Consider the following 15,204-nt stretch of genomic DNA (forward strand, 5'->3'; position numbering starts at 1 on the left):
CACTTCCTTTCTTTATCTAAATTACCCTCCTATTTTCCTTCCTATCTTCCTAGTAGCCATGTTCTTTTTTTTTATTTTATTTTTTTATTTTTTAAGATTTATTTTATTCATATGAGTACACTGTTGCTGTCTTCAGACACACCAGAAGAGGGCATCAGATCCTGTAACAGATGGCTGTGAGCCACTATGTGGTTGCTGGGAATTGAACTCAGGACCTCTGGATGAGCAGTCGGAGCTCTTAACCGCTGAGACATTTCTCCAGCCCCCTAGCCATGTTCTTTATGCAGTTTTTTTGAAACAGTATTTCTCTGTGTAGCCCTGGCTGTTCTAGAACTGGCTCTGTAGACCAGGCCGGCCTCGAACTCAGAGGGCCATCTATCTACCTTTGCTTCCCAAGTGCGGGGATTAAAGTTGTATACCACCACTGCCTGGATAGATGCACAAATCTTAAACATGGGAGCTTGGCAGGATCAGGATTCACACAGGAGCATCGAAATCCCAGCTGAGAGCACGGTGGGGAAGTTGCTTGCTGCCAAACCTGGCAAGCCGAGTTTGTTACCTGTCTTAGTTCAATCTCCAGGATCTCCGCAGCGGAAGCAGAGAGCCCAGCTCCCACAAGTCGTCTTCTGAGCTCTACACTCAGACCACAGGATGCACAATCTGACGCGCGCGCACACACACACACACAAGCACAAACACACTCACACACAAAGTCACACACACGCACACCACACACAGACACACACACACGCATAAACACACTCACACACAAAGTCACACACATGCACACCACACACACACAAACACACTCACACGCACAAACACACTCACACACAAAGTCACACACACGCACCACACACACACACACACACACACACACGCACAAAACACACACACACATTAAAAATGTAACTTGAAACAGTTGAAAAATGAAATCTCAGCTGTTCCCATTCACAAAACAAAATTCAAGTGAATTATTTGTCTTCTCCAAGCCTTGGCTTCCTCCATAACAGAAAGGAGTGAGCCAGGCATGGTAGCACAGAGGAAGAAGAATCTCTGTGACTTTGTAGTTCAGTGGTAGAGCCCCTGCCTAGAATCCCCCACTGAGGGGCTGGGGTGTGGCTCAGTGGTAAAGCCCCTGCCTAGAATCCCCCAAGGAGGGGCTGGGGGCGTGGCTTAGTGGTAGAGGCACCTGCTTAGAATCCCCCAGTGAGGGGCTGGGGTGTGGCTCAGTGGTAGAGCCCCTGCCTAGAATCCCCCAGTGAGGGGCTGGGGGTGTGGCTCAGTGGTAGAGCCCCTGCCTAGAATCCCCCAGTGAGGGGCTGGGGGTGTGGCTCAGTGGTAGAGTCCCTGCCTAGAATCCCCCAGTGAGGGGCTGGGGGCGTGGCTCAGTGGTAAAGCCCCTGCCTAGAATCCCCCAGTGAGGGGCTGGGGGCGTGGCTCAGTGGTAGAGCCCCTGCCTAGAATCTCCCAGTGAGGGGCTGGGGGCGTGGCTCAGTGGTAAAGCCCCTGCCTAGAATCCCCCAGTGAGGGGCTGGGGCGTGGCTCAGTGGTAGAGCCCCTGCCTAGAATCCCCCAGTGAGGGGCTGGGGCGTGGCTCAGTGGTAGAGCCCCTGCCTAGAATCCCCCAGTGAGGGGCTGGGGGCGTGGCTCAGTGGTAGAGCCCCTGCCTAGAATCTCCCAGTGAGGGGCTGGGGTGTGGCTCAGTGATAGAACACCAGTATAGTAAGCAAGAGTCGTGGCGTGCGCACACACACACACACACACACACACACACACAAAACACACACTATCTGGGCATGGTGGTGCATACCTTTAATCCCAGTGCTTGGGAGGCAGAGGAAGGTGAATATCTGTAAGTTTGAGGCTAGTCTATTTAGAAAATGAGTTCCAGGACAGCCAGGGCTGTTACAGAGAAAACCAGTCTCTGTAGCCCTGGCTGTCCTGGAGCTCACTCTGTAGACCAGGCTGGCCTCAAATTCAGAAATCCTTCTGCCTCTACCTTCCAAGTGCTGGGATTAAAGGTGTGCGCCACCACAGCTTGGCTGAAATCCAGTCTCAAAAAAAAAAAAAAAAAAAAAACAAAAAACAAAACAACCAAAAACCTCAAAACACAACAACAACAACAACAACAACAACAACACACACACACACAAGGTGAGGGGGTTATCCGCAGAGAAAAGACTCCAGATAGCCAAGGTGTAATAGATACCTATAATCCCAGCACTTTAGAGACTGAAGCCAGAGGACTGCTTCAAGTTTAAGTCCATGGTAGAGGTATACATGGTGACTTCATTGCCAGTCTATGCTGCAATCAGTTGCCCCTAAGTTGATCTGTAATGCCATTCAGTGTTTAAGGAGCAGATGGGTACTGATTACCACCAGGCATTGTGTCATCACAAAGTTCCACGTGTAATATATTTTATCAGCTATTACTGTCTTAATCGAAATGATTGTAATTTTCTCTGCTTTCAGAGTTTCTCTCCTGAGTGGCTGTCACAGCTCTCACACCCAGAAAAGAGAGCTTATGGGTGGGGCAGGACTCCTAGGGTGAAAGGTTGAACTGCTTGACTCCCAGCACATGGTCAGCACCCCAGGACCTGTGGCCCCTGGGATCGATAATCTGGGTTTCAATGTTCCCATGAGATCTTAGGAGGCAGGACCTAGCTCTCTGTAGGGGAACATGGAAAGAGCCCAAGGCAGAAAGGGACTGATGCTCATGCAAGTTGCAGTGACAACAGAGGCTGGGGCTAGGGGCAGAGCCAAGCACGATGTGGTAGCCCATGCCATTAATCTCAGTGCTGGGGGTGGGGTGGGGGATGAATCTCTGTCTGTTCTAAGCCAGCCAGAGCTACAAGTGAGACTGTCTCCAACAAGCAATCAAGATCAACGGTTAACACATCAATGTCTGAGACACTGAAGAAGACAACTAAGAGAGCTTGCATTTCTGTATGGGATAACCAGGCTAAACAGTAAGAGGACCCACAGGGCTCTGGGCTGTAGCTGGTCTTCTGAAGCCTTTATGGAGCATACATCAGACATAACTGTGCTTTCCCGAGCCCTTCCTGCTAGTGCAGCTAGTTATAATAAACGGAGTCAGAAGCAAGGATGCTAACTGTAACCTCCTAAATCAAGATGACTTCAGAGGAAGTCTCCACTTGTTTCAGGAAAGAGACCCCAGAGCATCCCATAGACCACGGTTGGGGGTCATAGATCAGGTACCTTGTATATCAGATATTTACATTACATCTCATAACTGTAGCGTGGTTGGAATCACCCGACATAAGGAACTGTTTTAAAGGACCGTGGCAGCAGGCAGGTTGGGACCTACTGCCTTAGACAGAGAGACCAATAACCAAGAACACAGCGGGTAGAGGACAAAGCAAGCTTCTTTAATTCCCACACTTGGGAGACCTGCAAAGTTAAAAGCAGCAAAGCCAGCAGTTAGCCGAAGTCTGTGTGCTATTCGTGCTGATTAGGGTTTTTCTGTCAACTTGACACAAGCTATGGTTGTCTGGGTAGATCCTCCCTTGAGAAAATACCTCCATCAGATTCCCTTTAGACAAGTCTGTGAGCCTGTCTCTCTCTCTCTCTCTCTCTCTCTCTCTCTCTCTCTCTCTCTCTCTCTCTCTCTCTCTCTGATATAAGGTTTCTCTGTGTAGCCCTGGCTGGCTTCCAACTCACAGAAATCTGCCTGCCTCTGCCTCTCAAGGGCTATGGAGAGGGTCCCACTATACCCAAAGGCAGGATTTTATTATAAGGCCTTTCTTTCTTTTAATGGGATGGTCTTATGACCCAGGCTGTCCTCAAACTGGTTATACCACAGTGGGTGGATTTGGATTCCTGATCATGAGTTCCAGAATTCCAGGCATTTGGCATTGGCATTGTACCTGGCAAGTGCTTCTTTTAATGTTTGTTTTTCCTTAAAAAAAAAAAAAAAGCAACGGTTTAGAGGGGCTCAGGTGATTTGATGTCTAGTTGATTGCTGTTAGATCTTTTCCTGGCTTCTGTCTGGCCACCTTGAGAAGAGACATAACCACAGATATAGGAAGGGGCTGTTCAGGTGGTAGAATGCTTACCTGGTATACACAAAGCCCTGGGTTCCATCCCCTGCACCATGTGAGCCAGACATGGTGGTGCATGCCTACATACCGGTCCTTGAGGGGGGGTGTAAAAGCTGAAGGATCATAAATTCAAGATTATCCTCCGCTACACAGTGAGTTAACGGTCAACCAGAGATATATGGGACTTTGTCTTAAAAGACCAAAACCAAATATCTTACCATATTCAGGAGACAAAGATATGTGCCAAAAGCCAGGAAATGAACTCTCTCTCTCTCTCTCTCTCTCTCTCTCTGTGTGTGTGTGTGTGTGTGTGTGTGTATGTACTCAGGGAAAGTGCTGAGTGTACTATTTGAAGGCAACAGCAGCTGAAAGGAAGCCAGTGTGGCGGAAGGAAGTAGCCCTCAGAAGTTCCCTCAGGAGGGAACACTAAGAGTCACGGGAGCTCGTGATCTCCATTGTGGCTTGAGAAAGCTTCTGGGTGTCCCTCTGCAGAGCTCTTGTTGATTGTATCTGCTCGCACGGGTGAAACGGGGTCCTAGTGTGCTGGGCCGGTGAGGTGTCCCAAGTTTGGAGAGAGAATGTTTAAGACCAACAACTCAAACTTGAGAACTATTTTACATTGTTATGAAACCAAGACGAGCTATATCCATTTTTAAAATGTATTATTTTATGGGTATGGGTGTTTTGTCTGCATGTGTGTCTGTGTACCGCATACACTGTGGCAGTGTTTTCTGAGGCCAGGAAAAGGGTGCATTAGGTTCCCATGGATTGGAGTTCCATGTGGGGTTTCCATGTGGGTTCTAGGAATAAATCTGGATCCTTTAGAAGAACACCCAGTGCCATGAACTCCTAAACCATCTCTGCAGGCCTCACTTGGTGGCAGCTGGAACTCAGGTCACTCTAGCTGCCTGTTAGCTCTTTAGGTCAAGGGCAGGCAGGACCAAGGCAGAAAGGCAACAGCTGGATTCCAAAGAATAATGGGGCAAAGGCCCCCACCGATGCAGCAGGAGACCATGCAGCCAGAGTCAGATGCTATGCAGCGAATGAGATGCCTCGAGCACTCAGCCCTAAAAGAGATATTTCCATCACTAGAGATATTATACTAAAAAACAAGTAACAACACCAAATACCAAAAAAGCTTGTGATGGGGCTACATTTGGCAGAATGTCTCCCCAGCATGTCTAAATCCTCTGCTTCCATCCATCCTATTCTCTACAAAACTGTGAGTGGTGGTGCATGCCTGTACTGAGTGGTGGTGCATGCCTGTACTGAGTGGTGGTGCATGCCTGTACTGAGTGGTGGTGCATGCCTGTACTGAGTGGTGGTGCATGCCTGTACTGAGTGGTGGTGCATGCCTGTACTGAGTGGTGGTGCATGCCTGTACTGAGCATGAAGCAGTTGAAGGCAGAAGGAACAGAACTATTCAAGGAGTTGGGCAGAGAGCTCAGTCAGGAAAGTGCTTGCTGTACAGGCATGAAGATATCAATCCTGCAGGAGAAAGCTAAGTATTTTATTTGTAGTTTCAGGGATGACAGCCTTGTCCTTGAAGCTTGCTGGCCAGATGGCTTACATGTCCAGATGGATGGCTCCTGAGGGGGAGTAATGTTGGAGGTTGTCCTCCAAACTCCACACACACACACACACACACACACACACACACACACACACACACACGCACACGCACACGCGCACACGCATGCACGCACACATGCGCGAGCGCGCGCGCACACACACACACACATGCACACACGCACACACACACATACTCACATATGAGTTTAAGGTCATCCTCAATTACATAGAGTTTGAGATCAGCCTAGATACTCAAAACATACAAAAACCTTAAAAAATGTTTCTACTTAAACTTTTGGAACCTCTTTTGTTGTGGGGTATTTGCCAGAGAAGACTGCTCTGACATAGGTTTAAGCCAATAGAAAGTATTAGCCCTCTGGGGAGTACACTGATGGCATCCCAGTGTTGCACCGAACCTTTCTTTTCTTTCTTTCTTTCTTTTTTTTTTTTTTTTTGGATTTGTTTTTTCAAGACAGGGTTTCTCTGTATAGCCCTGGCTGTCCTGGAACGCACTCTGTAGACCAGGCTGGCCTCAAACTCAGAAATCCGCCTGCCTCTGCCTCCCAGAGTGCTGGGATTACAGGCGTGCGCCACCACCACCCGGCACACCGAACCTTTCTTAGGGTGAGCTTTTAAGCACAAAAACCAAATATGTCTGGTTGACATATTTTGGTTAACAAGGACAGTTAGCTAGAGGCAGAACTATAGAAGCTGAAAAAGAAGGTTAGTACTTTCCCAGAACTGTGGGCTTTGATGGATTAGGTCTTCATTTTTGGCAGGTGGGGTTATGTGCTGGGTTTTGTAGCCTGGATGTCACCTCCATGATGGAGCTAAGATCTGGGGCCCTGTTAGACTTCTACACAATAGATTGTAGTTCTGGAAAATAAAGGGAACTAAATGCAGCTACAGCCCGGGTTAGGGCTTTAAAAGCATTAGAGGCACTGACAGGGAGATTGAGATGCATCCTAGGGCTCTGACCTTGGAGCCCTCAGCCCACTCCTTGGAAATCATTACCCATCAATGTCTGGAGAGGCAAGGGCTTTACTGTGAACTAAGGTCCTCCCTGATGGAGTCTTACTACTCTCTTCTTGTCCCAGACAGTCTTTGCTTAAGACAATGTATCCATATGTAGTTTGGGTTGTCTTTCTTTTTCTCTTTCTTTCTTTTCTTTCTTTTCTTCCTTTTCTTTCTTTCTTTCTTTCTTTTTTCTTTCTTTCTTTCTTTCTTTCTTTCTTTCTTTCTTTCTTTCTTTCTTTCTTTCTTTCTTTTCTTCTTCTTCTTCTTCTTCTTCTTCTTCTTCTTCTTCTTCTTCTTCTTCTTCTTCTTCTTCTCTCCTCCTCCTTCTTCTCCTTCTCCTTCTTCTCCTCCTCCTCCTTCTTCTCTCTCTGTCTCCCTCTCCCTCCCTCTCTCTCTCTCTCTCTCTCTCTCTCTCTCTCTCTCTCTCTCTCTCTCTCTCTCTCTCTCTCTCATTGAGACAGGGTCTCTCTACATAAGCCTGGCTGTCCTGGAACTCACTATGTAGAGCAGATTGGTTTTGAGCTCACAGTGATCCACCTGCCTCACTGAAGATTGCTATTAAAGCCTGGTGTTGCCACCTGGGCATTCTCCTCTTTGTTTTCAGCTCTGGAGGGAGCCCAGTTCACATCTGTCTAGTGCATCTCTGCAGTTCTGGACTCCACCCCCATTCATTCAGCCCCAGGTCAGATACTGCTCTTGCACGCTCCTACATTCTTGCTTCCTTCCCTCAGTCAGGAGGGCCAGGCCTGGGGGTATGTATGTTCAACCTAGCTCCTAGGGAGGCTGAGGCAGGAGGGCGGTCTGCCTTAGCTACAGAGTGAGTTCAAGGCTAGCCTAGGTAACTCGATCCTGAGTCAAAATATTATACAAAGCCCAATGTCCTGGGGCACATCTTCAATCCCAACAGTCAGGGGGAGAGGCAATCACATATCTGCGTTTAAGGCTAACCTTAGTGAGTTCCGGGACATCCAGGGTTATAATATAGAGACCCTATCTCAAACAAAATAAAAAATACATAAATAAATAATAAAGAGCAGGTGATATAGCTCAGGGGTACAGGGCCAGCTCAGCCTGTGGGAGCCTATGGATTCAATCCCCTGCGGAAAGGAGAATGGCCTGGCTATCAGCAAACAATTATGGAATGTTGTTCCTCATCAGTAATCTTCAGAGACCTATTATAGTCAGAGGACCTATATTCTCGAGCTATCTTTCATGCTCCAAATCCCAGAAGGTACTAGAACGCGTCTGTGTCCATAGCACCCTTCACAGGGACTCACAGAGCATGCGGTGAGTGGATGAGGGAATGCAAGAATGAATGTCAGCGTAGGTCAGAGAGTGGGCAAGAAGATGAGTGACAGCCGCTGGCTAAGAGCCGGGAGGTGGACGCGCACCGGAGGGCGGTGGCACTAGGCGGCTGAGGCGGTACAGGAGCCAGCTCTCAAGTCCTGGACAGGAGCTGGGGAACGCAGCCCTGGCCTAGGCCACGTGGTTGGGGTGTGGCTCGTGGACAGGGGCGTGGCCTTACTGCTTAGGGGGAGCAGAGGGGCGTGGCGAACTGGCATGGGCGTGGCCACGCCGGACAAGAGCTGGCGTGGGCGGGGCTGGCCGGGCGGGCGCGGGAGGAAGTCACGTGGGCGAGCGGGCTCACATGACTGGCCGCGCGATGGACCCGCTGCCCTCGCCGGCAGTCGCTGCAGCCGCTGAGGCGGAGGCTGACGAGGAGGCGGATCCGCCGGCGACAGGTAGGGAACGCGGCCCGATGGCCCTGTGTGGAGAGCCAGGTGCTTCACACTCGGGGACCACCTGTCGGCGTCACCCCTCGCCTGGCCGGGAGGGGGGTGGTGGTGGACAATCTTGGGGCCAGCCTCTTCCCGCCGCTCCCTGGGACGCTGCTCTTCAGCCCTCCGTTAGCGCGCGGTCGTGTGGAGTTGTTGCACCTGGGTCTTTTCTGATCCCACTTTGGAGACGTCGTCTAGAGAGTGGTTTCTATTCATGTGTGACGGTGTCCAGGGAAAGGGATATGTCTTCGGTGTAAGACTCTTTTCCTGGGGTCCCCGGCTTTGTGGACTGTGGGGACGCATCCATGTGGCCAGAAGCGCAAGGGTGGAGCTGGGCCTGGTGTGTTTCAGCCAGGTCTGCCCAAGTGTCACTGAGTATGGCCATCTAGAGCACTGGTGGAAAGACAGGTTCTTCTCTTGGGACGAAGGGTTTAGGGTAGTACTTTTAAACCCCAGGGGAGGGAAGACGTGAATGAACGCCTTTGAAGGATGGACAGACGCAGTGACTAGGTGGAACTCGCCCGCGGAGTTGGGCAATAGTCTTTGGGTCTTGTTGAGTAAAACATTGTATTTTTGAGGCTGTATGTTGGAGCCACCACTTAAGTATATATACCTGGGCGCCTTGAGAAAGGGAGACTGATCCAGGGCGACTTATGCCTTTTAAAAATCCTTTTTTTTTTTTTTAATATTTCTAACTGGGTATGTGTGTGTGCGCGCGCGGGAACACTGGTGCCTTTGGAAGACAGATATGTTCGATTCCCCAAAAGCCAAAGTTTTACATGCTTGTTAGCAACCCAGTAGAGCTGCTGGGACCCAGCCTCATGTCCCCTGTAAGAACTCTTGAGCCTGTGCTCTGAGCCCCTGCCTGACTCTTAAAGCAGTCCTTTGTGGCTTGTAGCAGTGGTGATGGGTCAGAGATCTCTTGACAAATTTGGGATCTTCCATATTACTTCAGGCAGAACTCAGCTAATGGCTGACGTTAGGAAGGATTTCACCTGGATTTTTGACAGATCTTGGGCAGTGGTGTGACTTGTGTGTTAGTCACAGCCATGTAGCAACGTAAGTAGGAAAATGGGTTTTTTTTTTTTTCTTCATTCAGCCTGTCAGTTCACTCTGTATGAAACTTGGCACCCATCTGGTGACGTGGTGAAGATTTTCTTCCTTCTGGGAGAAACTTACTTGGAGTGTGTTTGGTGGAGCCTTTGGCTGGATGGTCTAGAATCAGAACATCCTTGGGAATCACTTTGGGGAAAATTTATTATTGTGTATGTGTGACATTCTTGTGGACAGTGTGGCGTGACATGGATGGCAGTCAGAGGACAGCTTTGTGGAGTCATTTCTCTTTCCACTGTTCCTTGAGTTCAGGGGTTGGAACTTCAGGTGGTTGGGCTTGCGTGTATAAATGCCATTAGCCATTGAGTCCTCTCACCTGGTCCTGAGGATGAGTTTAGGCAGCCAACTTTCATAGGTTGATTTTGACTTCACTTCTACATCCTCCTCCTCACCATTTGCCTAGGAGTGTCTACCTTCACAGTTGGCTGAATTTTGACATCTCAAAGGATTAACTAGTGTGGCTTATGGGTACATAGCAGATTTCCACTTCGGCTATCCTTCAGAGCGGCTGGTTAGTACTCCCGTTTAAAGTAGTCTTTGTGTTTGTAGGGGGTTGGAATTGCTGGGAGGAAAATGGGCTTATTGTGGTTTTCAGCTCCCAGATCCATTCTTTGAAAGGTAAACTGTGCATACTCAGTCGGGGATTGCCCTTCAGGAGAACTTAACTTCTTCTGCTGACCCGCCTGGTCTTGCGCTCATAGAGATCAGCCTTTGTCTCCTGATTGCTGGGATTAAAGGCATGTGCCACCACAATCAGCCCTATTTATTTATTTTTGAGACAGTGCCTGCTATGTAGCTCAGGCTAGCCTCAAACCCACAGTCCTACCTGTCCTCCTACCTTGTCTCCTGAATGCTGAGATTGTAGGTACGTGTAGGACACCTTGTGTGTCCAGAGGTCAGTGGTCCAAAGCACACTGCCCTGTCTGAAAACAAAGTGTTGCAGCCTCCAGAGGCTGTAAGGGAGTGTTCCTAGGCTGGCCTTCCCAGCCTGGAGAAGTGGCCAGCAACCCTAGGCTGATGATTTCTTTCTCTAGCAGTTCAGAGCCAGGTTCTCTGGAGTCGCCTGGCTCTTTTTATCTGCTTCCACTTTTAAGGACCCCTGTGAATGGGGGTGGGGGGCACCCAGAAAGTCAAGGTTTATCTTATGTTCACTTCAGAGGATGAACATCCTGGAATTTCACTGTAATTCCTTTTGCTGAGTGAAAGTAAGGATGTCACCAGTTCTGGGACTAGGATGCAGACATCTTTGGGGTCTTATGTCATGCTCATTACAAGAAGATATCCTAGGAGTGGAATTGCTGGATTCTAGGGTTTGCACACTTGCTGTCTTTGACTGATGGAGGCCTGGCGCCATGGCGCGGCCAGCAAAGGGACCTGCTGCCAAGCTTGGGCGTCCTGTGTTTGGTTCTCATATGGGGTGGATGGAGGGAATTACGAACATTTAATTTTGTTTTAATATCCATTATCTTGATTAGTAATGAGTTTCAGTTTCCTTACCTCCTTCCTGGTGTGACTCAATTTGAGTCTCTTCCTCAATGGCTCTCTACCTTATATTTTTGCTTTAAAGATTTATAGGTGGGTGGTGGTGACCCATGTTTTTCATCCCAGCATTTAGGAGGCAGAAGCAGGTGGATCTCTGGGTTTGAGGCCAGCTTGGTCTACAGAATGAGTTATAGAATAGCCAGGGCTCTTACACAGAGAAACCCTGTGTTTTGTTTTGTTTTTGTTTTTGTTTTAAAATTTATTTAATGTATATGAAATATACCAGAAGAGGGCATCATGTGGGTGCTGGGAATTGAACTCAGGACCTCTGGAAGAGCAGTTAGTGCTCTTAACCACTGAGTCATCTCTCCAGCTTCCAAAAATTTATTTATTTTTATTTATATGAGTACACTGTAGCTGTCCTTAGACACACCAGAAGAGGGTATTGGATCCCATTACAGATGGTTGTGAGCCACCATGTGGTTGTTGGGAATTGAACTTAGGACCTCTCTGGAAGAGTAATCAGTGCTCTTAACCACTGAGTGATCTCTCCAGCTGAAAAGCCTTGTCTCGAACAAACAGACAAAAACAGATTTATGTGTGTGTGCACAGGTGTATGTGCCTGCCTTGGAGGCCAGAAAAGGGTGTCAGGTCCCTAGGAGCTAGCCTTACAGACTTTGTGAGATACTCTGCTTGTTGTGTGGTCGCTGGGATCTGAACTCAGGTCCTCATGATTGCAAGGAAAACCTTCTTAAGAATGAGTCATCTGAACCGTCTCTCTAGCCTCCCACCTTTGAGACAAGGTCTCGCACTCAACCTGGAGCTTGCTGATTTGGCCAGACGGGTTGCCAGCAAGCCCCAAGATTCTCCTTTGGAAACAGCTTCTGTGCTGGCATCCCAGGTACACACTGCTGCAGGCACAGCAAGCATTGAGCCCTCGCCCTCGCTCCTGCTCTCCTCTGTAGATTTTTATATTGAAATTGTAACTAAGTATTCGGAATGAATTATGGTGCCAGTATAAACAGGAGGCCCAGGCAGGAGGCTCATGAGCTTAAAAACAAACAAACAAACAAACAAACAAACACCCATGAGCTACATACAGACGCTTTCTTCACAAGAGAGTGAAGACTCTCCTGTGACTAAGTGGATAAAGGCCCACACCGCCAAGCCTGATTGCCTGTGCTGGATCTCTGAAAACCCTCATGATGCAAGGAGAGAGGTGAGGCTCAAAAGTTAACCTTTGACTTTCACACATGCGCAGTGACACATCTCTGTCCCCCTCCCTTGATAATAAAAAAATTAATAAAAAACAGTTTAAAAATCACTATATTGATCTAGGCTTGATAGTGCATGCCTTTTATCCCAGCACTTAGGAGGCAGAGGCAGGCAGGCAGGCAGGCAGATTCCTGTGAGTTCTAGGCCAGCCAAGATTACATAGTGAGACCTGTGTTGTTCTCTCCAGCAAATGAAGACATCAATGTCTGTTTAACAAATAGGGGCTGGAGAGAGGACAGGGTTTTACCTTTAGCACCCAGATGGCCCCTCACAGTTGTCTGTAACTCTACTTCCAGTGGCTCTAACCCTCTCTTTGGCCTTTTTTGGGAATAACATACACATGGTGCACAGACATACAGACAAAACATCTATACACATGAAAAACAAAAAACAAGTTAGAGAAATGGTTCAGCAGTAAGAGTACTTGCTGTTTCTTCCGGGATCCCTAGTTTGGGTGGCAGTACTCATATGGCTACTTAATAGTCTGGAACTCCAGGTCTAGGATATTCAGTGCCCCCTTTGGCTCCACAGGCATGCATATATTGCACACACACACACACACACACACACAGGTAGAACATGCAAACACGTATCATTAAAAACAGAAAGAGAGAAAACCACAGTGGAGCTGGGGGCGTGGCGCATTGGAAGAACACTTGTTCAGTATGCACGAGGTCCTAGTTCCAGACTTAGAAATGTGGAAATAATAATACTGAGACTCACTGGAGGTCTTTGGTGCTGATACAATTTAGAATCTCATTTCAGGGCTAGGGGGCAGCATGGTGTGCCTGCCCCAACATCTGATCTCTCTCTCTCTCTCTCTCTCTCTCTCTCTCTCTCTCTCTCTCTCTCTCTCTCTCTCTGTGTGTGTGTGTGTGTGTGTGAGAGAGAGAGAGAGAGAGAGAGAAAGAGAAAGCACAAGTACACGCAATATACAAATAAAGTGTGTACACTGCTGTTGTGTGTCTCTGCCCTGCCTCCTTCAGTCCTTGGGGCCGCAGTTTAGCTCAGAAGAATGGTCTGGTCTCCATTGTGTTAGCATGGCTCCTTTGGTGGCATTCCATACATTCCAGTGGGCAGCTGTCCTCCTGTTCTCTGTGGTCAGGTCTCTTGGCCTTTGCCGTTCACTGCCCTGCCTCCTGTTCTGCAGCTCTGGCCTGCTCTTCCTGCCCGGCCTGGCTTACACCCCCTGACCCTCAGTTCCTTTCCCAAGTGAAGTTTCCTTCTGTAGGCATTTGCACTGTCACAGTTCATTGAGCTGTCTCCTCAGATGTAGTTGTTGATGGTGGTTAAATCACCCCTGAAATGGCTGCTCGCATTAAGAGCATTCATCTTCCTGTTTTACTCACTGTCATCTGAACACTTGAGATTTTTCTTCAGATGTCAGCAGCTAGGATAATACCTGATATATAGGAGGGGCCCAAATGTTTGAAGAAAGCTACGTATTATTGTACGTCTCTTAAAAGATAGCATCATTCGTTAATAGTTTATTTTAAAACATTTTTTTAAGTTTTATTCAGTTTTATGTGTGTGTGTTTTGCCGTATATACATGTAAGATATATATCTTACATGCTTGTCCAATGCCCAACTTTGCTCGATTTTACCCTTCTTCTACCTTCTCTTGCCTATCTCTTGATTTGTTTCTGTTCTATCTTGGCTAGTGATGTAGCTGCTTGCATGAAGCCCTGAGTCCTGTCCACAGTAATAAATAAACTGGGTGTAGTGGTGCACACTTACAATCCCAGTGCTGGAGAGGTAGAGGCAGGAGGATCATAAAGTCAAGTCTAGCCTTCATCTAGTTAGAAGCCAAATCTAGACTATATGCAACCATGCTTTAACACACACACACACACACACAATTTGCAAGGTAAATGTATCAATCTGAAGAAAGAGGAACTAACTTCATCTCTATTATGTAGAACAGACTTTGCCAGAATTTGCGGTTAGCAAGAAAGTGATGTATTCCGAGCAGGGGAATTCTGTTTTCATGTTACTTTTGTTTCCTGAGAAAAATGAAGCACAAACAAGACATGTTTTGCCGTGCTGTGTGCCAGAGTGGTGGGCAGAGGCTGCAGGAAGGACTGCTGTGGGCATAGCTGGGCACTGCAGGTGAGATCAGACCTGAGGCTGTGTGGCCTTCTGAAGTGGACTTTTCCAGTTTTCTTTACAGAATCACTAATGAATTAGAGCCTGAATTAAGAGAAGTGTGGTTTTGGGGACGTGTTTGGAGGCAAATGATGGCCTTAGCTCTTGGAGAATCAGATCCAGGTTTTATTTTGACTTTAGACTGATTTCATGTAGCCTAGTCTGGCCTCAAAGTTACTTTGTAGTCAAGGTTGGCCCTGAACTACTGCTTGTCTTACATCTATCTTCCGAATGCTGATTATAGGCGTGCGCCATCATACTGGTTTGCACAGGACCCAGCATGGTCCCCGAGGTCCCATACAGCTAAATGAGCACGCCACCTTGAGCTCTAGCCCCAGCCCAGTGCTGTGATTGAACACACTGAACTGTGCATGCTAAGCAAGGGCTCTGATTCTGAGTGATGGCCCAGCCCTCTTTCTGTCTTTAGTTGTTGTTGTTTTTTTTTTTTTTAAAGATTTATTTATTTATTATATGTAAGTACACTGTAGCTGTCTTCAGACACACCAGAAGAGGGCATCAGATCTAATTACGGATAGTTGTGAGCCACCATGTGGTTGCTGGGATTTGAACTCAGGACCTCTGGAAGAGCAGTCAGTGCTCTTACCCGCTGAGCCATCTCTCCAGCCCCCATAGTTGTTGTTTTAATGTGCCTGCATACGTGTGTACACACTTGCATGTGTATGTGTATGTCCGTGTGAGTGTCGGTGCAGACATGTGGAGGACAGAGGGTGTCTCGGTCTGTCTCCATCTTTTTTGT

General features: G+C 48.0%; 1 protein-coding gene across 2 annotated transcripts in view; it reads left to right on the top strand.

The window, feature by feature from the left end:
• Window positions 1-8,265: 8,265 nt before the first annotated feature.
• Snx8 (sorting nexin 8) overlaps window positions 8,266-15,204 on the top strand; it is a 50,058-nt gene continuing 43,119 nt past the window's right edge. The window contains exon 1 of one of the 2 annotated variants that reach the window (XM_052167731.1): window positions 8,266-8,395. In XM_052167731.1, coding sequence (XP_052023691.1) covers window positions 8,302-8,395 — 94 coding nt within the window. In that variant the 5' untranslated portion in view covers window positions 8,266-8,301. Of the gene's footprint in view, window positions 8,396-14,259; window positions 14,412-15,204 lie in introns of those variants that run through there. The other variant, XM_052167732.1, reaches the window with a different exon arrangement.

This window comes from Apodemus sylvaticus, chromosome 22 (assembly GCF_947179515.1).
Source record: "Apodemus sylvaticus chromosome 22, mApoSyl1.1, whole genome shotgun sequence".
Lineage (NCBI taxonomy): Eukaryota > Metazoa > Chordata > Mammalia > Rodentia > Muridae > Apodemus > Apodemus sylvaticus.